Source organism: Scyliorhinus torazame, chromosome 5 (assembly GCF_047496885.1).
Source record: "Scyliorhinus torazame isolate Kashiwa2021f chromosome 5, sScyTor2.1, whole genome shotgun sequence".
Classification (NCBI taxonomy): Eukaryota; Metazoa; Chordata; class Chondrichthyes; order Carcharhiniformes; family Scyliorhinidae; genus Scyliorhinus; species Scyliorhinus torazame.
The window spans coordinates 160,901,541-160,925,982 of record NC_092711.1 but is presented as its reverse complement, the minus strand read 5'-3'; the positions used below and the strand labels follow the sequence as shown (position 1 = coordinate 160,925,982).

Here is a 24,442-nt window from a genome sequence, read left to right as displayed (position 1 = left end):
CCTTTAGCTGGACCAAGCCCAGTCTCGCACACGATGACGTGGAGTTCACCCTGTCAAGGACTTCACTCCACACCCCATCATCTCCTACAGGCCCCACATCCTCCTCCCACTTCACTTTCACTCCATCCACTGAGCTTACTTCTTCTGAAAGGATCCGCCCATAGATTCCAGACGTGTTACCCTCCTGCGATCCCGCAAGTAAAAGGATTCTTTCCATTAGAGATGCTGGCAGAGCTTGCCCTTGTTTCTCAAAGTACTTCCCAACCTGCTTCTCAAACTCCGACGCCAGTGCCCCCACCAGCATATCCACCGTGATAGGAACGGCTGCACCCACTGGAGTCAATTCCACCAACCTCCCTCCTGGTGAGCCACACGCACTCACCAAATCCGTCGAAGGGTTTCCTCTCGTAACTTCCTTCCCATCAGACTTTTTTAAATTTTCAGCATGATTTTGTCGACGTGTTCACTGAACCTTCAGCTTGACCCAAGTTTGTTCACATAAATTCCCCGGGAATTGGGCAAAAAGGACGAAAAAAACCAACCATCCTGATGGTGCGACGTAGTGTGTGACCTTCTCCAACATACAGCCACCGGAGATCTGACAGGAAGCAGTGAGCATGGATCTGTCAGTCAGCCTGAATCAGCACCTTCAGGAGAATTGGGAGGGTGAATATTAGATACAGCAGAGTGAGAATGGAGGGTGTGTGTGGGATGGAGAGTTACAGCTTGTGGGGGATGAGAGAGGAAAGAATGTTCCAGAGAAACTAGAATTGTCTGTTTTGAATTTCTATCCTGCACTGACAGTGATGTCTTTTGTTAACTCCTAGTCCAGAATATTCAACAGTGAGGATTTACAGAAAAAAATCTCAAACCAAACATCACATCAAGATCTGACCGAGTCACTCGGTTCATTAGGTCCTGAATATCATCGGCCTTTGAATCTGGAAAGAGAAATGTTTCCCTGATTTGTCAGCTTCAAAAGATTTTAACCATCAGTGTGACTGGAAAAGCACCAAGACACACACACCCGAGTGAGAGTGTTCCAGAGCATTGACTGTGGAAAGAGCTTTAACCAGTTACACAGCCTGAAAACACATCACACCATTCACAGCGGGGAGAGACCGTACACGTGTTCTGTTTCAACTGATTGTCCGACCTGGAGAGACACGAGGAGACCCAAAACATGGAGAAACCATGGAAATGTGGGGACTGTGGGAAGGGATTCAGGGCCCCATCAAAGCTCGAAGCTCATAGACGCATTCACAGTGGGGAGAGGCCGTTCACCTGCTCTCAGTGTGGAAAGGGATTCATTCAGTTATCCAACCTGCAGAGACATCAGCGGGGTAACACTGGGGAGAAACCTTTTACCTGTTCTCAGTTTGGGAAGAGATTCACTCAGTTATCCAGCCTGAACTCACACCATCGAGTTCACACTGGGGTGACGCCATTCACCTGCTCTGAGTGTGGGAAAAGATTCACTCGGTTATCCAGCCTGAAGTCACACCAGCGAGTTCACACTGGGGAGAGGCCATTCACCTGCTCTCAGTGTGGGAAGAGATTCACTCACTTATCCAGCATGCGGAGACATCAGCGAGTTCACACTGGTGAGAGGCCATTCACCTGCTCTCAGTGTGGGAAGGGATTCACTCACTTATTCAATCTGCAGACACACCACCGACTTCACACCGGGGAGAGGCCATTCACCTGCTCTGACTGTGGAAAGGAATTCTCTCGACTATCCCACCTGCAAACACACCAGCGAATTCACACTGGGGAAAAGCCATTTAGTTGCTCTCAATGTGGGAAACGATTCAATGATTCATCCGCCCTGCGGAAACATCAGCGAGTTCACACTGGGGAGAGGCTGTTCACCTGCTCTGTGTGTGGGCGGGGATTCACTCAGTTATCCATCCTGCAGACACACCAGCAAGTACACACTGGGGAGAGGCCATTCACCTGCTCTGGCTGTGGGCAGAAATTCTCTCGGTTATCCAGCCTGCAGAGACACCAGCGAGTTCACACTGGGGAGAAGCTATTCACCTGCTCTCAGTGTGGGAAGGAATTCACTCGGTTATCCAGCCTGCAGACACACCAGAGAGTTCACACTGGGGAGAGGCTGTTCACCTGCTCTGACTGTGGGAAGGGATTTACTCAGTTATCCACACTGCGAGTACACGAGCGAGTTCACACTGGAGAGAGGCCCTTCACCTGCTCAGTGTGTGGGAAAGGATTCAGTCAGTCATCAGACCTGCTGAGACACCAGCGAGTTCACAAGTGATGACAGGGGTTGGATTCTGCTGTTATTGCTGCTGTTAATCACACCCAGGACTGAACCGTGTTGATTCTGACACTTGGTGCAGTGGGAGGGTGGGAGGGTTTCTTTCTGCTGGATTGGCCATGACTTTGCTTCCAGTGGGCTGATGATCATTGAGCCTGGGAGAGCACATTTCCACTGAAATAATCCACAAAAGCTGATGGAAGGACATTTATTTTATCATGCAAAGTAAATAATGTTTTTCCTACCACTACAGGCAGATCTAATATAAATACATTTGTCTCTTTGGGAAGGATGCATCATCAATGGGTGCACACTCTCCCCGTGTCTGCGTGGGTTTCCTCCGGGTGCTCCGGTTTCCTCCCACAAGTCCCGAAAGATGTGCTTGTTAGGTGAATTGGACATTCTGAATTCTCCCTCCGTGACCTGAACAGGCGCCGGAATGTGGCGACTAGGGGCTTTTCACAGTAACTTCATTGCAGTGTTAATATAAGCCTACTTGTGACACTAATAGAGATTATTATTAAAGAAGGAAGTAAAGGATTAAACTGAAAGTGCTGCACAAATTTGAAAAGGTTTGTGTTCGGTCAAAGGTGGGACCGATTTTAAGAAGCAGCAAAAAATGAACAAAAATATAATAAAGAGGTAGGAAGGAAGTAGAGTCTGAGGGTAAACTAGCTCGAATATATAAATAGATAGAATCAGATGTGGCATGATTTATACAGTTGGGAGTTAAGGTCAGAACTTCAGCTTGGAACTGCCAACAAACAGCCTCGTCCATAGTACTTGAGGAAAAGGACAGTCACATTGCTGGGTGTTTATTGTAGACCCCCAGATAGTCAGCGGGAAATTGAGGAGCAAATATGTGCGCAAATCATGGAGGTGTGTAATAATAATAATAGGGTAATTATCTAAGGTGATTTCAACTTTCCCAACATTAATTGGAATAGTCATCAATAGTCATCATGTTAAGAGTTTAGTTAATAATCTTTATTAATGTCACAAGTAGGCTTACATTAACACTGCAATGACGTTACTGTGAAAATCCCCCAGTCGCCACATTCCGGCTCCTGTTCAGGTACACTGAGAGAGAATTCAGAATTTCCAATCCACCCAACAAGCAGATGGAGTAGAGTTCTGAAAATGTATGCAGGAGAACGTTTTAGCTCAATATGTAGAGGGTCCAACAAGGGATGGTGCAGAGCTGGACCTAATTCTGGGGAATGAAGCCGGCAGGTGGTTGATGTGTTGGTGGGGGAGCATTTTAGTGATGGCGACCACAACATGGCACAAAATAAAATGGACAAGTTGCAAAAAAAGGTTGTGTATTGGGAGAGAGCGGATTTTAGTAAAATAAGACCATGGAAGTACAAGAGTTACTTGTGGGAAAATCTACAGAAGAGCACTGGGGTCATTCAAAAAGGAAATGGGGAGGGTATAGGCCCAACATGTTCCCTCGAGGGTAATAGGAAGGAATAACAAGCACAGAGAACCATGGATGGCCAGAGACATTCAGGATAAGATGAGAAGGAAAAGAGAGTCTTTTAGCAAGTACAAAGGGAGCAATCAACAAAGGCATTAGTGGAGTATAGAAAGTGCAGGGTGGAGTTTAAGAAAGCAATTAGGAGAGCAAAGAAAGGACATGAGAAAGTTCTGGCTGGTAAAAGTAGGGAAAATCTCAAGATATTCTCTAAGTATATCAATAACCGGGGAAAGAGTCGGGCCCATTCGGGATGAGGGGGAGTCTGTGGGTGGAGCCAGAGGACATTGGCAGGATGTTGAACAAATTCTTCACATCTGTCTTCACCCAAGAGAATGAGGAGGTAGATATGGAACTCGGGGAGAGAGACTGTGAGGTTCTTGAGCAAATAGGGAATGACAAGGTATTGGAGGTGTTGGCAGGCTTAAAAGTGGACAAATCTCCATATGCAGATGATGTATGTCCCAGGATGCTGTGGGAGGGAAGGGAGGAGATTGCACGGACTCTGCCCCAAATTTTTAACTGCTCTCTGGCCACAGAGGACTGGAGAATAGCTAATATGGTCCCACTATTTAAGAAAGGTTGTAGAGATAAGCCAGGGAACTACAGAGCAGTGAGTCTCATGTCAGTGGTAGAGAAACTGTTGGCGAAAATTCTGAATGAGAGAATCTATTTCCACTTGGAGAGGCAAGGATTGATCAGGATTCGTCAGCATGACTTTGTCAGAGGGAGGTAATGCCTAACAAATTTGATTGAATTTTTTGAGCATGTGACCAAGTGTGCAGATGAGGGTAGTGCAGTTGATGGTGGTTAGGGGCTGTTTAGCACAGGGCTAAATCGCTGGGTTTGAAAGCAGACCAAGGCAGGCCAGCAGCACGGTTCAATTCCCGTAACAGCCTCCCCGAACAGGCGCCGAAATGTGGCGACTAGGGGCTTTTCACAGTAACTTCATTGAAGCCTACTTGTGACAATAAGCGATTTTCATTTCATTTTATATGGATTTCTGCAAAGCCTTTGACAAGGTCCCACATGGGAAACATATTACAAAGACAAATGCACATGGGATACAGGGTAACTTGATACGGTGGATTCAAAATTGACTTGGCTGTAGGAGACCAAGGGTGATGACAGATGGCTGCTTTAGTGACTGGAAGCCAGTATCCAGTGGTGTCCCACAGGGATCTGAGCCGGGTCCCCTATTGTTCATCATTTATATAAACAACATAGATGACGATGTGGGGGGTACGATCAGTAGGTTTACAGATGACACAACGATTGGCCGGGTGGTTAACAGTGAGGTGGAGTGTCTTGGGTTGCAGGAAGATACAGACGGGATGGTCAAGTGGGCAGAAAAAAGGAGATGGAATTGAACCCTGAAGTGTGAGGTGATACACTTTGGAAGTTGAAATTTGACTGGGAAGTATTCACTGAATGGCCTGACAGTGGGAAGTTCCAAGGAACAAGGGGACATTGGCGTGCTGTCCATAGATTTCTGAAGGCAGAAGGGCAGGTTAATAGGGTGGTGAAAAGAGGCATATGGGACACTCGCTTTTATTAATTGGGGCATAGATTACAAAAGCAGGGAGGTCATGTTGGAGTCGTGTAGAGGTTTGGTGAGACCACAGCTGGAGTACTGTGTACAATTCTGGTCACCACATTATAGGAAGAATGTGGTTGTACCGGAAAGTGGAGCTGAGTCCACAAAAGATCAGCCATGATCTCATTGAATGGTGGAGCAGGCTCGAGGGGCCAGATGGCCTACTCCTAGTTCTTAAGTACTGGAGGGGTGCAGAGGTGATTCACCAGGATGTTGCCTGGGATGGAACATTTTAAGTTGTGAACAGAGGTTGGATAGGCTTGGGTTGTTTTCGTTGGAGCAGAAAAGACTGAAGGGCAGCATGATTGCACAGTGGTTAGCACTGTTGCCACACAGCGCCAGAGACCTGGGTTCGACTGTGTGGAGTTTGCACGTTCTCCCTGTGTCTGCGTGGGTTTCCCTCGTGTGCTCCAGTTTCCTCCCACAGTCCGAAGATGTGCAGGTTAGATGGATTGGCCATGCTAAATTGCCTCGAGGTGGGGAATTGGGCCGAGATAAGGTGCTCTTTCAGAGGGCCGGTGCAGACTCGATGAACTGAATGGCCTCCTTCTGCACTGTAGGGATTCTATGACCTGATCAAGGTGGACAAAATTATGAGTGGCATGGACAGGGTGGATCCAGGGTGGACAGCAGCTGTTCCCTTTAGTTCAAAGGTCAGCTACGAGGGGACAGAAGTTCAAGGTGAGGAGCAAGAGGCTTAGGGGGATTTGAGGAATAACATTTTTACCCAGAGGGTGCTGACAGTTTGGAATGCACTGCCAGGGAGGGTAGGAGAGGCGGGTTGCCTCACAGCCTTTAAAAAGTATCTGGATGAATACTTGGCATGTTCTAACATTGAAGGACCAGGTGCTGGCAAATGGGATTGGGGAGGCAGGTCAGGTGTCTTTCATGCTTCGGTGCAGACTCTGATGGGCTGAAGAGCCTCTTCTGCACTGTATTATTCTGTAAAGATCTGGATGAAGGTTTTGAACTTCAATCGCTTTAATTGATGGGCGGGGGGGGGGGGGGGGGGGGGGGGGGGGGCTGGAAAGGACTCTCGCTGGAAATCACATGAGAGAGGAAAAAAAGACCAGTCGTCAACCTGCTAGTTGTGAAGGCAGTCTCATTGGGGAACAAGCTGAGGAAGGAAGGCTATGTTTGCTGGCTCTCTCTCTCTGCCTTGTCTAAAATTGTGTGTGGCTCTCACCCTGCAGTCAGAGAACTCTCAGTGTGACTGGTCTGCATTTAAACCTGCAAAGCTGGGACCAGTTGGTGATAAATCCCAGATTTATCCACCTGGACCAGCTTTACACGGGAAACTCCAGGTCAACAACCTGGAGACCCTGCAAACTTTATCCTTTGTTTTGTAACAGCCTCTGAAGCGAGACTCTATCTGTTTGTTGTTTGTTTGTCTATGCGTGTACTCGAGGAATTCTTCAGGAAGACATTGATAGTTTTACTTCCCAATTACAACCGTGCGTTTATCAATGCTTGCAACTTGTTAAAAGTACTTTGTTATATAATAAACAGTAGTTTATTGAAAGAAGCCTTGATAAAGACCTTTTTTGGGGAGATTGGGAGAGAAGTTGAACCGTTGGCCATTTTGGTGAGTAAATTGAAGCTTTAGGTGAATGGTACAACCTGCGGAGTTGTGGGGCGAGATACTACTCACACTCCTCCCATCCCGATTGGAACAATTTGAAGAGGAAAAGAGTAACTAAAGCTGGCATTTGTCCTCTGGAGAGTGAGTCTGGGGAATTGATAGTGGAAAACAACAAAATGGAGGAGGCTTTAAACGGGTATTTTGTGTCTATCTTCATGGTAGAAGCCTTAAAAAAATTCAGAAAGGTAATTGAAAATCAAGAGATGATAGAGAAGGATGAACATCGAACAATCACTGAGAAAAGTTCCAAGGAAACTATTGGACCCAAAGGCTGACAAGCCCCAGGGCCAGATGACTTGTATCCTAGGGTTTTAAAAGTAGTGGAGGCACAGAGAGTAGATGCATTGGTTATAATCTCCCAAAATTCCTCAGATTCTGGAAGGGTCCCAGTGGATTGGAAAATAGAGAATGTAACACTTTTGTTCAGGAAAGAAGGGAGGAGAAAGCCGGAAACCATAGGCCAGTTAGCCTAACATGTGTGTCATAGAATCATAGAACATACAGTGCAGAAGGAGGCCATTCGGCCCATTGAGTCTGCACCGACCCACTTAAGCCCTCTCTTCCACCGTATCCCCATAACCCAATTACCCCTCATAGAAATGATGTAGAGATGCCGGCGTTGGACTGGGATGAGCACAATAAGAAGTCTTACAACACCAGGTTAAAGTCCAACAGGTTTGTTTCGATGTCACTAGCTTTCGGAGCGCTGCTCCTTCCTCAGGTGAATGAAGAGGTATGTTCCAGAAACATATGTATAGACCGATTCAAAGATGCCAGACAATGCTTGGAATACGAGCATTAGCAGGTGATTAAATCTTTACAGATCCAGAGACGGGGTAACCCCAGGTTAAAGAGGTATGAATTGTGTCAAGCAGGACAGTTGGTAGGATTTCGCAGGCCAGATGGTGGGGGATGAATGTAATGCGACATGAATCCCAGGTCCCGGTTGAGGCCGCACTCATGTGTGCAGAACTTGGCTATAACTTTCTGCTCGGCGATTCTGCGTTGTCGCGCGTCTTGAAGGCCGCCTTGGAGAACGCTTACCCGGAGATCAGAGGCTGAATGCCCTTGACTGCTGAAGTGTTGCCCGACTGGAAGGGAACATTCCTGCCTGGTGATTGTCGCGCGATGTCCGTTCATTCATTGTCGCAGCGTCCGCATGGTCTCGCCAATGTACCACGCTTCGGGACATCCTTTCCTGCAACGTATGAGGTAGACAATGTTGGCCGAGTTGCACGCGTATGTACCGCGTACCTGGTGGGTGGTGTTCTCACGTGTAATGGTGGTATCCATGTCGATGATCTGGCACGTCTTGCAGAGATTGCCATGGCAGGGTTGTGTGGTGTCGTGGTCACTGTTCTGAAGGCTGGGTAGTTTGCTGCAAACAATGGTTTGTTTGAGGTTGCGCAGTTGTTTGAAGGCAAGTAGTGGGGGTGTGGGGGTGATTCCCAAGATGTTCATCTTCATCGATGATGTGGTAAACACTGTGAAGAAGATGTCGCAGTTTCTCCGCTCCGGGAAGGTACTGGACGACGAAAGGTATTCGGTCGGTTGTGTCCCTTGTTTGCCTTCTGAGGAGGTCGGTGCGGTTTTTTGCTGTGGCGCATTGGAACTGTCGATCGATGAGTCGAGCGCCATATCCCGTTCGTACGAGGGCATCTTTCAACGTCTGTAGATGTCTGTTACGCTCCTCCTCGTCTGAGCAGATCCTGTGTATACGGAGAGCTTGTCCATAGGGGATCGCTTCTTTAATGTGTTGAGGGTGGAAGCTGGAGAAGTGGAGCATCGTGAGGTTATCCGTGTGTTTGCGGTAAAGCGAAGTGCTGAGGTGACCGTCCTTGATGGAGACGAGTGTGTCCAAGAATGCAACTGAATTTGGAGAGTAGTCCATGGTGAATCTGATGGTTGGATGGAACTTATTGATGTCATCGTGTAGTCGTTTCAGTGATTCTACACCGTGGGTCCGAAGGAAAAAAATGTCATCGATGTATCTGGTGTATAACGCCCTCATAGAAATGTTCCAGCACAGAAGGCCATTCAAACCATCTTGTCCGTGCCAGCCCGAGGACTCCCAGGTGCCCTTTCTAATCCAACCTTCCTGCACCCGGTCCATAGCCCTGTAGCTCAGAGCACTTAAGGTGCAAGGCCAGGTACTAAGAGTTTAGGGTCTCTGCCTCCTCAAACTCGTGCAGCGAATTCCAGATTCCTACTAACTACCCTCTGCATAAAAAAGTTCTTCCTCATGTTCCCTCTACACTTTCTGCTTCTTATCTTGAATTTATGTCCCCTGGTTCTAGAATTCTCCACCAAGGGAAACAATTTTATCCTGTCCACTCTATCTCTCCCCCTCATAATTTTGTACGCCTCAATTAAGTCATCCATCAGCCTTCGTTGTTCCAAGGAAAATAACCCCAACCTAGCCAATCTCTCCCCGTAGCTACAAGTTTTTCTAGGCCCAACAATATGCGTACTTGTACACCAAGATCTCTCACTTCATCTACCCCTCTTCATACATTCCCATTTATTGTGTACTCCCTACAACTGTTTGACATCCCTAAATGCATGACCTCACACATCTCTGTGTTAAATTCCATCGGCCACTTTATCACCCACTCCACCAATTCATCTTCATTCAGGAGATTGTATCTGTCCTCTACACAGTCCACCACTCGGTCAATCTTTGTGTCGACTGCACATTTCCCAATCGTGTTTCCACGTTCACGTCCAAATCGTTAATCTATAACACAAACAGTAAGGGTCCTAAAATCGAACCGTGTGGAACATCACTTGAAACAACTTTCTAATTGCAAGGGAAGCCATTACCCTTTGTTTCCTGTTCCTAAGCCAACTTTTTATCCAGTTTGCCACATACCTCTATATCCCATGGGCTTTCACTTTCTTGACCAATCTGCCAACTGGGACTTTGTCACACGCCTTGCTAAAATCCATGCATACCGCATCCACTGCACTACCTCTATCAACCTTTCTTGTTTGTCACTTGCTCAAAGAATTCAATCAAATTTGTGAGGCAAGACCTTCCTGTAACAAATCCATGCTGACTATCCTTGACTAGTCCATGCCTTTCTATGTGACAGTCAATCCTATCTCTCAGGATTGATTCTAGTAATTTGCCCACCAATACACAAGACTAACTGGCCTATAATTGTTTGACTTTGTGATAGGGAAAGTCTGAGAATCCATTATTAAGGTTACAGTAGGTTACTTATAAAATCATAATGTGATCAGGCAGAGCCAACATGGCTTTGTGAAAGGGAAATTGTGTATAACTAATCTGTTAGAGTTTTTTCATGCAATAACATTCAAGGTGGATAAAGGGGAACCAGTAGATGTGGCAGACTTTAAATTCCAGAAAGCATTTGATAAGGTGTCACATCAAAGGTTACTGCACAAGATAAGATGCCATGGTGCGGGGGGGTGGGGGGGGGGGGGGGGGGGGGGGGGGGAACGTATTTACACGGATAAAGGATTTGTTAGCTAACAGGAAGAAGAGTAGGGATAAATAGATCCCTTTCTGATTGTCAAGCTGTAACTGGCGGAGTGACACCGGGATCAGTGCTGGTTCCTCAAATATTTACAATCTACATCAATGAGTTAGATGAAGAGATCAAATATATGAAAGTTAAATTGAGCAATGACACCAGGGTAGAGAGGAAAGATGTCAACAGGAGGTGGAGATTCTGCAAATGGATGGGGCCAGGTTCAGTGAGTGAGCAGACATCTGGCAGATGGAGAATAACGGGAGTAAATGTGACCTTGTCTGTTTTGGCAGGAGGAATGGAAAAGCTGTATATTAGTCAAATGGAGCGAGATTGCAGAACTCTGAGGTACAGAGGGATCTGGGTGTCCTGGTACAGGAATCACAAAAGCTTAGTGTGCAGGCACAGCAGGTGATTGGGAAGGGAAATGGAATATGGACATTTATTGCAAAGGGAAAGGATTACAAAAGAGGGGAGTTTCACTGCAGCTGTACAGGGCCTTGGTGAGACCACATCTGGAATACGGTATACAGATTCAGTTTCCGTATTTGGGAATAAAGATATAATTGCTTTAGAATCAGTTCAGAGAAGGTTCACTTGACCCAATCCTGGGATGAGGGGCTGATTGGATGAAGAAGTTGAATAGGTTGGGCCCAATCCCACTGGAGTTTGGAAGAATGGGAGGTGATCTTATTGAAACATGGAATATTCTGAGGGGACTGGACAAGGTGGATACCCAGAAGATGTTTCCCCTTGTGGGGGACAAGGGAACTCAGAGGCAGATTTTAAGAATAAGAGGTTTCCCGTTAAAGACAGAGATGATGATTTTTATTTTGTGCCTCAAGAGGGTGATGAGAGTGGAATTCTCTTCCCAGACAGCAGTGGATCATTGGCTCACTGAATCTACTCAGGGCTGAGTTCCACAGATTGTTGACAGACGAGTCCAGGGTTATGGGGGTGGGAGCAGACAGGAAGGTGGAGCCAAGACCACAGTCAGATCAGCCACGATCTTATTGAATGGTGCAGCAGGCTTGAGGGGCCGAATGGCCTACTCCTGCTCCGAAGTCCAATGTTCCCCTGTTGCTTTGCAAACTTCAAACTACCATCAGGTCACCCTTCAGTCTTCTCTATTCTAGGGAAAAGCCCCAGCTTTTCCTGAGGGTGAAATGCTCTCAGTTCTGCTATTATTCTTGTGAATCTTTGTTACACCTTCTCCAGTGCCTCGATTTCCTTTTTCTGAATGGAAATCATAAATGTTGTCAGTGCTCCCAGTGTAATCTAACCCTGGTTCTAAACAACATAACCCTGCTTTTCAATTCTCTCCCTCCAGAATGGAACCCTATATATGGGCCCCACATCGCAGGAAAGATGTGAAGTTCTCAGAGAGATTGCAGGGAAGATTGACGAGAATGGCACCAGGGATGAGGGACTTCAGTGAATTGGAAAGACTATAGAGGCTGAAATTTTCTCTTTAGATCAGAGCCATAAGGACAGAGAAGGAGGCCATTTGGCCCATCGAGTCAATGCCAAATTTCTGTAGAGCCAACCAGTCGGTCCCACTGCTCTATTCTCTCCCCCAGCCCCACAAAGTGAAATTGAGTGAGGGGTCGGAGAGAGTTTCCCTCCCGCTCGAGGTGTGGGCTGGAAAAACCCTGGGGGAAGCCCTACTTCAGGTTTTCTTGCTAATTAGTGAACATTCAATTAAATTCAATGACTGGCTGTGGATTTATTTTGAATTTGATTGTTACACTTCTCCTGTTTTTATTCCTGTTCTGATTACGCTCTGGGTAAGGATGGTTGACAGGTGACAGGATGGGAAATTGTGGTTTGGGTCTTCACTGACCAAATGTTTTATTGATCTGAACTGTGTAAAAGGGACCAAACTGCAGCAGAAATCGAGCAGAGCTGAGAACAGACGACTTGCTCTGTGGGAACAGGGAGATAAACAGCTCCCAGAGGACAGAGAAAACAAGAGTGCCTGGAATCCTAGACAACACCTGGGTATCAAGGCCATCATGTTTTCACTGCTTGGCATGGGAATGCTGACTCCCCGTACCGGGGACGGAGCGTGGGGAAGACAATTGTTTGCGAGTTTGACGTGGTTTGGGCGGGTACAGACGGTTCAATGACAGGCTTTATAATTGGTCCGTTCAAATGTTAGCTCAGCAATGATTGGGTTAAATCTGTCTCCATAGACTTTGTGATGTAATAAAGTATAAGAAGGGATTCCCCGAGCACAGAGATTTGTTGAGGTTTTACATATTCCACTGGCTGGGACCATGGCATCTGGGGCAGAACAGGGAGCATTAACCTGGAGATGGTGCTTCCACCCAGAGTGTAATGGGAATGCTGCTGCACTTTGATACTACTGCTCAGACATTAGCATGTGTCAGCTCTTATTTATACTGAATAACATCTAACCACTGTCACCAATAAGGGTTATCACTGTGAATCATTTCAGAGTTTGGGGAAGCGGGTGTTAAGGGTCGATACATACAAATTAGGAGAAGTGGGCCATTCGGCCCCTCAAGCCTGCTCCACCATTCAATAAGATCAGGGCTGATCTGATTGTGGTCCCAACTCCACTTTTCTTCCTTCACCCTTTCACTCCCTCGTCAATCAAGAATTTATCAAACTCAGCCTTAAAACCTATTCACTGCCCCTGCCCCTCCACTCTCTTGGGAAGAGAGATCCACAGTACCAGGGCCCTTAGGAGAACAAATATCCTCATCAGCATCTTAAATGGGAACCCCCTTGGGCTGGATTCTCCGCCTTGCCAGCAGCGCACCCATGCTGGGGATTTCCTGGCGGCATGGGGCTGCCCACAATGGGAAACCCCATTGACCGGCTGGTGAGACGGAGAATCCCGCAGCCAGCGGGGCGCACTGCACCAGAAAACTGAATCACAGCCCCGGTTTTTAAACAGTATCCCCGAGTTCTAGTCTCTGCCACAAGGGGAAACATCCTCCCAGCATTCTCTCTGTCAATTCCACTCAGGACCTCGTGTTTCAATAAGATCCTCTCTCATTCTTCTCAACTGCAATGGATACAGTCCCAACCTGTCAAACCTGAGGATAACCCCCTCATTCCAGAATCTGGGGGTCAACCTCTTATGAACTGCTTCTAATGCAACTATCTCATTTCTGAAATAAGGAGACCCAAACTGTGCGCAGTGCTCCAAATATGGTCTCACCAAGGCCCTGTACAACTGCAGCAAAACATCCCGACTTTTATGTTCCAGTCCCCTTGCAATAAACAACAATATTCCATTGTGCTTCCCAATCACTGGCTGTACCTGCAAACTAATTTACTGAGATTCCTGTATCAGGACACCCAGATCCCCCTGTACCTCAGAGTTCTGAACTCTTTCTCCATTTCTATAATATGGTGTTTTATTTAATCCTTCCTGCCAAAGTGGATACGTTCACATTTTTCCACATTATGCTCCATCCTTAACATTTTTGTCCATTCACTTAACCTATTTGTTGTCCTTTGCAGACTCCTTAAGTCCACGTCACAAATTACTTTCTGACCTATCTTTGTGTCATCAGCAAATTTCGCTGTCAAGGACGTCATGGTGGTGCAGTGGTTAGCACTGCTGCCTCACAGCTCTGAGGACCCAGGTTTGATCCAGGCCGGGTCACTGTCCATGTGGAGTTTGCACATTATCCCCGTAATTGTGCGAGTCTCACCCCCACAACCTAAAGGTGTGCAGGATAGGTGAACTGGCCACACTAAATTGCCCCTTGTGGAAAAAAAAGAGAATTGGGTACTTTAACTTTATTTTTGTATAAATTAGCCGCCATGCATTTGGTTCCATCATCCAACTCATTATTATCGATTGTAAATAGTTGTCAATAGCACTGATCCTTGTGACACTCCACTTGTCACATCTTCCCACCCCAAACATGACCCTTTATACCTACTGTCTGCTTCCTGTCAGCAACCAATCCTCTATCCATCCTGAAACGTCAACCCCTACACCAGGGTTTCTCAAAACCTTTTTGCCCGGGACCATTTTTACTAACCGACCATCCTTCGGGACCCACGCTGGCCGACCTTTTTTCTTACCTTCAATGCGAGAGGTGAGCCTGGGCTTATATTCTATACTCTAGATTTCATTGAATTTACAGCTCAGAAGGAGGCCATTCGACCTATCGAGTCTGCACCGGCCCTTGTAAAGGGTAGCGAAGAATGAGAAATGACCTCATCGAAACAGGCATTATTCTCTCAGGACTCTACAGAGCAGATGCAGGATGTAAGTTTTCCTCACACAAGTGGTTTACAGCCTGGGGATATAGTCTGCAAATTACAATGCGACTATTTTAGATATAGATGAGGAGGAATTACAACTCAAAATATTGTGAAACTTTTTAATCTCTAAAATTCACTATCAAAGAGAGTTCTGCATGCTCAGCCCTTGAGCATGTTCAAGACCAATCCAGGAAGACTGAATTGAATTTAAAAAAAAAATCTTCTCCTGGGTCAGGAGGAGGCGGTGTTTCTCTCTGGGCTCCGCGTGCCCGTATTTCTAAAGCCTCTTGCAGCCGCCATTTTTAAAAGCTGGACGCTGCGGCTGTTGCGCCTGAATTAACGCAATCGGGAACGCCGCGATTGATGGCTCCGTGACCCTCCCGATACCCGCCCGTGACCTACCTGCAGGTTGCGATCTCCACTTTGAAAATTCCTGCCCTATACCATGAGCTCTTATTTTGTGCAGTAACCTTTGATGTGGCACCTTGAGAAATACCTCCTGGAAATCTAGATAAACCACATCTACAGGTACCCCTTTATTGACATCCCTTGTTATTCCCTCAAAGAACCTTGATAAATTGGTCAATCATGATTGACTCCCTGAACCCCATTTTCAAACACTATGTGTCAAAAGAAAAAGAAAATCTCATCTCCCCCTCTGGCTCCTTTATCCATTACCTTTGAGGGACTCACTTTCTGTTAAAGAGCCTGCCAACTCCTCTCACCCACTTTCCCTTAAGTGAATGAATTTGAAAAGACCAGAAAAAAAATCAAATATTTTTAACAAAACAAGTTTATTAATGAAACAGAACATGGTTTAAAAAAACAATACTTGTTGATCAAAGACAACCAGAGTAAAAGAGTAACCAGAGTAAAAGGATGTTCACAATGTTCTGGACCCAAATGGTTTCTCTTTGGCGCCTCTGTTCCTGTGACTCCCCACTTTGGCACAGGGGTACTGAACTCCGGGGGTCACGGAACCATTAGCCCTGGTCACCCGCTCCAATTCCCAGTCCATCCTCCAAGCACCTTCCTGTTTCTCTGTCAGTGTGATGCCCACGGCAGTTTCCCAACTAGGGCACATTATTCCAGCTAAGGATCACACAACAGGATTTCAAGTTTTATGCTACAAGTGTGAAGTGATGCACTTGGGCAGGTCAAACAAGGCAAGGGAATACATGATAAACGGCAGGACCCTGGGAAGCACCGAGGATCAGAGGGACTTGATGTGCATGTACACCAGCCCATTAAGGTGGCAGAGCAGGAGGATCCAGTGGTTAAGAAGGCATATGGCATACTTGTCTTTATTAGCTGAGGCAGAGAGTTTAAGAGCAGGGAGGTTATGCTTGAACTGTATTAAACATTGGTTAGGCCACAGCTAGAGTATTGTGTGCAGTTCTGGAATCCACATTATAGGAGGGTTGGGATAGCACTGGAAAGGGTGCAGAGGAGATTTACCAGGATGTTTCCTGGGTTGGAGAGTTTTAGTTATGAAGAGAGATTGGATAGACTTGGATTGTTTTCCTTGGAGCAGCGGAGACTGAGGGGGACATGACTGAGATGTAAAAAATTATGAGAGACATAAATAGAGTAGACAGGAAAAAACCTTTCCCTTTCCTGGAGGGATCAGTGACCAGGGGGCACAGATTTAAGGTTAAGAGGCAGGAGGTTTAGAGGGGATGTGAGGAAAAGCTTTTTTACCCAGAGGGTGGTGGGAGTTTGGAACTCACTGCCTGAAAGGCTGGTGGAAGCAGAAACCCTCATAACATTTAAGAAGCATTTAGATCGGCACTTGCGATGCCCAGGCTATAGGCCAAGTGCTGGGAAATGGGATTGGAATAGTTAAGAGGTTGTTTTGGACTGGCGCAGACTCGATGGGCCGAAAGGCCTTTACTGTGCTGCATGACTCTATGACCCATGTGAAGTTGAAGTTACAAGCAGATCAACTGGTGTCTCTGATGGATAATCGAGTGATTCACTTCTCACATTGAGAGCAGGTGAACGGCCTCTCCCCAGTGTGAATTCGCTGATGTTTCCGCAGGATGAATAAATGTCTGCATCCATTCCCACATTGAGAGCAGGTAAACGGCCTCTCCCCAGTGTGAATCCGCCGGTGTCTCTGCAGGCTGGATAATTGAGTGAATCCCTTCTCACACTGAGAGCAGGTGAACGGTTTCCCCCCAGTGTGAACTTGCTGATGTCTCTGCAGGGTGGATGAATGTCTGAATCCCTTCCCACACTGAGAACAGGTGAATGGCTTCTCCCCAGTGTGAAGTCGCTGGTGTGTCTGTAGGTGGGATAACTCAGTGAATCCCTTCCCACACTGAGAGCAGGTGAATGGCCTCTCCCCAGTGTGAACTCGCTGGTGTGTCCACAGGTTGGACGAACAACTGAATCCCTTCCCACACTGAGAGCAGGTGAACGGCCTCTCCCCAGTGTGAACTCGCTCGTGTGACTTCAGGCTGGATAACGCACTGAATCTGTTCCCACATTGAGAGCAGGTGAATGGCTTCTCCCCAGTGTGAATTCGCTGATGTTTGTGCAGGCTGGATAAATGTTTGAATCCCTTCCCACATTGAGAGCAGGTAAACGGTCTCTCCCCAGTATGAACCCGTTGGTGTCTGTGAAGGTTGGATAACTGAGTGAATCCCTTCTTACACTGAGAGCAGGTGAATGGCTTCTCCCCAGTGTGAATGCGTCGATGAGCTTCCAGCAAACATGGGGCTCTGTATCCCTTCCCACAATCCGAACATTTCCACGGTTTCTCCATGTTTTGGATCTCCTTGTGTCTCCACAGATTGGATAATTGAAGCCTTGACCACACACAAACACGTGTAGTCTCTCCCCGCTGTGAATGGTGCAATGTAACTGGTTAAAGCTCTTTCCACAGTCAGTGCTCTGGAACACTCTCACTCGGGTGTGTATGTCTCGGTGCTTTTCCAGTCACACTGATGTTTAAAATCTTTTGAAGTCAACACTTGGGGCAAACATTTCTCCTTCTAGATTCAAAGGCTGATGATATTCAGGTCCAAAGGAATCGAGTGACTGCCAGATTGAGATGTGACGTTCGAGATTTCTGTCTAATTCGTCCTCTTCTAATATCTTGCAGAAACAATTTACAAAAGACATTACTGTCAGTACAGGATAGAAATTCAGAACAGACAATTCTAGTTTCTATGGAACATTCTTTCCTGTCTCATTCCCCAAAAGCTGTAAATCTCTGTCCCCCACAGACCTAAAACATGGAGAAACCATGGAAATGTTCGGTTGTGGGGATACAGTGACCCATCTTTGCGAGAAGCTCATCGACGCATTCACACTGGGAAGAAGCCGTTCACCTGCTCTCAGTGTGAGAAGGGCTTCACTCAGTTATCCAACCTACACAGACACCAGCAAATTCACACTGGGAGACCATTCACCTGCTCTCAGTGTGAGAAGGGATTCACTCAGTTATCCAGCCTGCTGAGACACCAGCGGATCCAATACAATCCAAATTTTCTCAGGGAATGTATAGGGCATCCATCGCACTATCAGAAGGAAAATGATTGTCTCCTTTCTCAAGGAGAAAGTCGACATAGCTTTATTCCAGGAAACTCATCTCGATTAACCTCAATTGGGGCGACACAGTGGCACGGTGGTTAGCACTGCTGCCTCACCGCTCCAGGGTCTCAGGTTCAATTCTGGCCTCGGGTGACTGGCAATGGGGAGTTTGCACATTCTCCCAGTGTCTGTCTGGGTTTTCTCTCAGTCCAAAGATGCGCAGATTAGGTGGATTGGCCATGCTAAATTGCCCCTTAGTGTTCAAAAAGGTTTGGTAGGGTTACTGGGTGACTGGGATAGGCTGGAGCATGGGCTTAAGGAGAGAGCTCTTTCAAAGGCAGATGCAGACTTGATGGGCCGAATGGCCTCCTTCTGCACTGTAGGGATTCTGTGATGAGGAACACTTTAAATTGAGGCAGGATCGGGTGGGGCAGGTTTTTTTGCCTCCTTTTCATCAAGTAACAAGGGTGTGGCAATCCTTATTAATAAAAATATCCCTTTTGTCATGATATTCAAACACACACATCATGATGGACACACCAACAGGCAAATCAGAGCACACAACACCACAACCAATCACAGACAAGAACACCAACCACATAAAAAGCACGAGCACGACACCTGGTGGTCAGTAGGTCTGGGGACAAAGAAACAAGGAAGAGCTGTTAAAACATCACAAGCAGGGAACCCCCACGTGCAGAGTGCAAAGACAAAACTGTACATAGTAAGTTTAAATAAAATAGCGTTGTACCATATACAACCGTGTTGGCTCATCTGTGTGTCAGAACACCCAACACCACATGGTACAGGAGTGGATCGATACCTGCCTACTAACCTGCCATTCTGGACATGGACCACACCGACGGACCGCAGCCGTTGCAAGTCGCGGGGAACCTAGGTACCAATTGGAAGCTCTTCAGGCAGCGATTTGACCTGTACATCCGTGCCACCGAAAAACAGAGTGCCTCGGATGAAACGAAGATGGCAATGCTCCTCTTCTACGCAGGTCAGCACGCCACCGACGTCTTCAACTCACTGGTGTTCGAAGAGGGCGAAAACCAGTCCAAATATGACACGGTCATCCTCAAGCTGGACCAGCACTTTCAAGTTGAAGTAAATGAAAGTTTTGAAAGATACCTCTTTCAGCAACGCCTGCAAGGTAAGGAGGAGCTTTTTCAACCCTTCTTGACGCACCTCCGGATTCTAGCGCAGTCCTGCGGTTACGGCACCATCACAGAGTCCATGATCAGGGACCAGATTGTTTTTGGCGTTGCCTCTAGTGGCCTACGCCAGCAGCTTCTTAAAATAAAAAGCCTCACCTTAGCGTCTGCTGTGGAAGCCTGTGTCCTCCACGAAAATGCTACCTGCCGTTTTGCCCAATTTCAGGCGTCTGAGTTGGCACGGAGGGGGTCCCCAGCCGTCGAATCGGCAAGGCAGGCCGCCCACGACGTCGAACGCATCCAGGCCGTCGATTACTTCCCGACCCACGGCCCGGACGACAGCGGCCGCTTCCCGCGCTTTTCGCGGTCTCCCGCGCCAAAAATAACGGCCACAACGAGGGACGCACTGCGCAGGCGCGCCCACCGCAAGATCGCACTGCGCATGCGCAGTGGCGCAACGAACGCCGTGACGTCATGACGTGCGGCAATTGTGGAGCTCTACATTTAAAAGGGCAATGTCCTGCAAAAAACCGACAGTGCCTCAGATGTGGCAAGATGGGCCACTACGCAGCCCACTGTCGTTCGGCTCAACCCATGGATCCGGCGCATCCTCGACAATCTCGCAGACAAGTCAGGACCGTCCAGCCCACGCATCAAGACTTCCAGTTAAGTGATGCAGATGACCAGGATGCCTTCCGCGTTTCCGTCATCGATGTCAACAAGGTCAATGCCATCAATCCAGCCGATGAGTGGTGTGCCACCCTGACGGTCAACCGATCGCGCGTCGCCTTCCGTCTGGACACCGGCGCATCCGCCAACCTGATTGCATATTCTGCAGTCCAGGCCATGAAGGTCAAACCACCCATCACGCCATCCCGGCTCAAGATGGTTGACTATAACGGGAACGTCATCCCGTCCATAGGATCTTGCCAGCTACAGGTGACCCACAAGATGTACACGGCCACACTCCCCTTCGAAGTTGTCGGCTCATCAAAGGACTCGTTACTGGGCGCACAGGCGTGTAAGGTCCTTCACCTGGTACAGCGCATTATGTCTCTCTCTCCAGATGAGATATCCGACTTCCCGGATGCTGAGTTCCACGCAAATCTCCATTCCCTCCTTGCTCACAACCAGGAGGTTTTTGAAGGCATGGGGACATTGCCATACACGTACAAGATTCGACTCAGACCGGACGCCATCCCTGTCGTTCACGCACCTCGCAGGGTTCCTGCGCCACTCAAAGACCGCCTCAAGGCACAACTGCAGATTCTTCAGGACCAAGGGGTCCTATCCAGGGTCACGGAGCCCACGCCATGGGTCAGCTCCATGGTCTGTGTAAAGAAGCCCTCTGGCGAGCTCCGTATATGTATAGATCCTAAAGATCTGAATAACAACATCATGCGGGAACACTATCCCATCCCGAAACGAGAGGACCTCACCAGCGAGATGGCGCGAGCCAAAATATTCACCAAATTGGATGCGTCCAAAGGATTCTGGCAGATCCAACTGGACCCGGCCAGCCGAAGACTATGCACATTCAACACCCCTTTTGGCAGATTCTGCTACAACCGGATGCCATTCGGCATCATTTCAGCATCTGAAGTTTTCCACCGCATTATGGAGCAGATGATGGAAGGCATCGAAGGGGTACGTGTATATGTGGACGATATCATCATTTGGTCCACCACTCCGCAGGAACACATGCATCGTCTACGACGTGTCTTCACCCGCATACGACAAAATGGCCTGCGTCTCAACCGTGCGAAGTGTGCCTTCGGCCAGACGGAGCTGAAATTCCTCGGGGACCACATCTCAAGGTCAGGGGTCCGTCCCGATGCAGACAAGGTTAGCGCCATCACAGCCATGCCACGACCGGCTGACAAGAAGGCTGTCTTAAGATTCCTGGGCATGGTCAACTTCCTTGGGAAGTTCATTCCCAACCTGGCTTCTCATACAACAAATATGCGCCATCTCGTAAAAAAATCGACAGAATTCAACTGGCACCAATCGCATCAGCGGGAATGGGAGGAGCTCAAGCACAAACTGGTCACGGCACCAGTGCTGGCCTTCTTTGACACGACTCGCCCTACAAAGATCTCAACAGACGCCAGCCAATCTGGTATTGGAGCGGTATTCCTGCAAAAAGACAGCACGTCGTCATGGGCCCCGGTTGCATATGCCTCACGAGCCATGACCCCTACCGAACAGCGCTACGCGCAAATCGAAAAAGAATGCCTGGGCTTGTTAACTGGACTGGACAAGTTCCACGACTATGTGTATGGCCTGCCACGATTTACGGTCGAAACTGACCACCGCCCCCTGGTCAACATCATTAACAAAGACCTGAACGACATGACTCCTCGCCTCCAGCGCATCTTACTTAAACTCAGGAGGTACGATTTCAAACTGATCTACACTCCGGGGAAGGAGCTCATCGTGGCGGACACTCTTTCCCGAGCAGTGAGCACACCACCAGATGCGGAGGGGTTCGTGCGTCAAATTGAGGCACACGTAACTCTGACAGCAGCAAATCTGCCAGCTGATGATCCTAGTCTGGCCCACATACGCGCAGAGACGGCGACTGACCCCCTTCTGCAGCGAGTGATGCGCCACATGACGGAAGGGTGGCTCAAAGGGCAGTGCCCCCAGTTTTATAATGTGCGAGATGATCTTACCAACATAGACGGGGTCCTTATGAAATCACACAGGATCGTTATTCCGCACAGCGTGCGCCAGATGATTCTTCATCAACTACACGAAGGCCACTTGGGCGTCGAAAAATGCAGACGAAGGGCCCGGGAGGCGGTATATTGGCCGGGTATTAATGAAGACATAGCCAACATGGTGCTCAACTGCACAACCTGTCAGAGGTTTCAGCCGGCGCAACCTCCGGAAACACTTCTACCACACGAGATGGTGACGTCCCCCTGGGCGAAGGTGGGTGTTGACCTATTTCACGCGCTCGGCAGAGATTACATCGTTATTATAGACTACTTCTCAAACTACCCGGAAGTCATGCCTCTCCATGATCTGACGTCGTCCGCAGTCATTGGGGCCTGCAAGGAAACATTTGCTCGCTATGGCATTCAAAGGACTGTCATGTCAGACAATGGACCCTGTTTCGCCAGCCGTGAATGGTCGTCCTTTGCCGCAGCATATGGTTTCACTCATGTGACATCCAGCCCTCTGCATCCACAATCGAACGGGAAGGCTGAAAAGGGTGTCCACATCGCCAAGCGGCTCCTGTGCAAGGCGGCTGCTGCCGGATCGGACTTTAACCTTGCCTTGCTGGCCTATCGATCGGCCCCGCTATCCACGGGTCTCTCGCCAGTGCAGCTACTAATGGGTCGCTCCCTCAGGACGACGGTACCTTCCATCCTGGCACCAACAACAGACCATGAGACGGTTCTTCGGAACATGCAACTGCAGCGTGATCGCCAGAAAAGTCGGTACGACACACGAGCGACGGACCTGCCCCCCCTGTCCTCCGGAGACAAAGTACGCGTCCATCAACCATATGGTGGCTGGTCAGCACCGGCCGAAGTCCTCCGACAAGTGGCTCCCCGCTCGTTCCTGGTTCGCATGCCGGATGGTTCCGTGCGTCGCCGCAATCGGCGCGCCCTTCGCCGACTTCCACGCTCGCAGCCACACAGTACGCACACGCCAGATCCGCAACAGGCTTCCGAGGATGACTTTGTGGAGCTGCCGCACATCACGCCCTTTCCATCGCCACCCATGGCCATGCCTGCACAGCAGCCGGTGGTTCTTGATCCACCCTTGAGGCGATCAACCCGAACTCGTCGCAAGCCCATTAGACTGGACTTATAATACCGTTCATATGTTTAACAAGTTGCACAATTTCACATGATAACCTGTTGTTGTTTATCGTTCCAGATGTCGTCTGACTGGACAACTGTTCAAGTTTTTTTTTCCTTCTTCTCTCGCTCGCATTTATGTTATGTTATGGTACAACTTGGTTCATGTGACGCACCCGACATCGCCCCATGTACATAGTTCCGTTATATGCACATGCTGCACACGACACACACACACTTTTAGATGCACTCACGACACGATCATATTTATTACCACGTAGGCACATATCTTTGTAAAAAGGGGGGATGTCATGATATTCAAACACACACATCATGATGGACACACCAACAGGCAAATCAGAGCACACAACACCACAACCAATCACAGACAAGAACACCAACCACATAAAAAGCACGAGCACGACACCTGGTGGTCAGTAGGTCTGGGGACAAAGAAACAAGGAAGAGCTGTTAAAACATCACAAGCAGGGAACCCCCACGTGCAGAGTGCAAAGACAAAACTGTACATAGTAAGTTTAAATAAAATAGCGTTGTACCATATACAACCGTGTTGGCTCATCTGTGTGTCAGAACACCCAACACCACACCTTTAAAGGTTGAAATCTGCATCAAGGATAAAGGAGGTAGATATGTGATCATTAGAGGTTCAGTGCATGGAGATGTTGTTTCAATAATGAATGTTTATGGATCCTCGAATTACTCCCCGGAGTTCATTACTAAGGTTTCTGTGGATTTTGTAGTCAGCTTCGACTGACTCTTTTGTGGTTGGTGACTTCAACGGCCACTTAAATCCTCTGGTAGATAAGCTCCTGGTTACCAGAACCCCACCACACACCACGCTGTAAGCTGGGGTGTTGGCCTCGGCTTGTGAGGAGGTGGGTTATGTGGATGCTTGGAGAACTTTGCACCCGAGGAGCAGAGATTTTACCTTCTTTCCAGCCCCACATCAATGTCATATTAGAATCAACAACTTTCTTGTTCCGAGGACAATCCTACACCTGGTGTCCTCCTGCAACACAGGAAACATCGTAATTGTGGATCTTCCCCCCACCCCCCTCCTCGTTGTCCCCGAGGTTCTGCTCAAGGGCTCACTCCGGTCAAGAACGTGGAGATTTGATACCTCCTGATAAGAGGTACTTCATTTACTACACATTTTAAGGA

General features: G+C 48.1%; 2 protein-coding genes across 2 annotated transcripts in view; one reads left to right on the top strand and one right to left on the bottom strand.

The window, feature by feature from the left end:
• Window positions 1-24,442, bottom strand: part of LOC140418011 (uncharacterized) — a 104,614-nt gene that overhangs the window by 16,324 nt on the left and 63,848 nt on the right. Inside the window, exon 4 of the mRNA XM_072501442.1 lies at window positions 16,722-17,291. Within this exon, the coding sequence (XP_072357543.1) occupies window positions 16,722-17,291 (570 nt within the window). The remainder of the gene's footprint in view (window positions 1-16,721; window positions 17,292-24,442) is intronic.
• On the top strand, window positions 845-6,877 carry LOC140420318 (uncharacterized). The gene has a single exon (XM_072504339.1). The coding sequence runs from the start codon at window positions 1,184-1,186 to the stop codon at window positions 2,276-2,278; it is 1,095 nt and encodes a 364-aa protein (XP_072360440.1). The 5' UTR covers window positions 845-1,183; the 3' UTR covers window positions 2,279-6,877.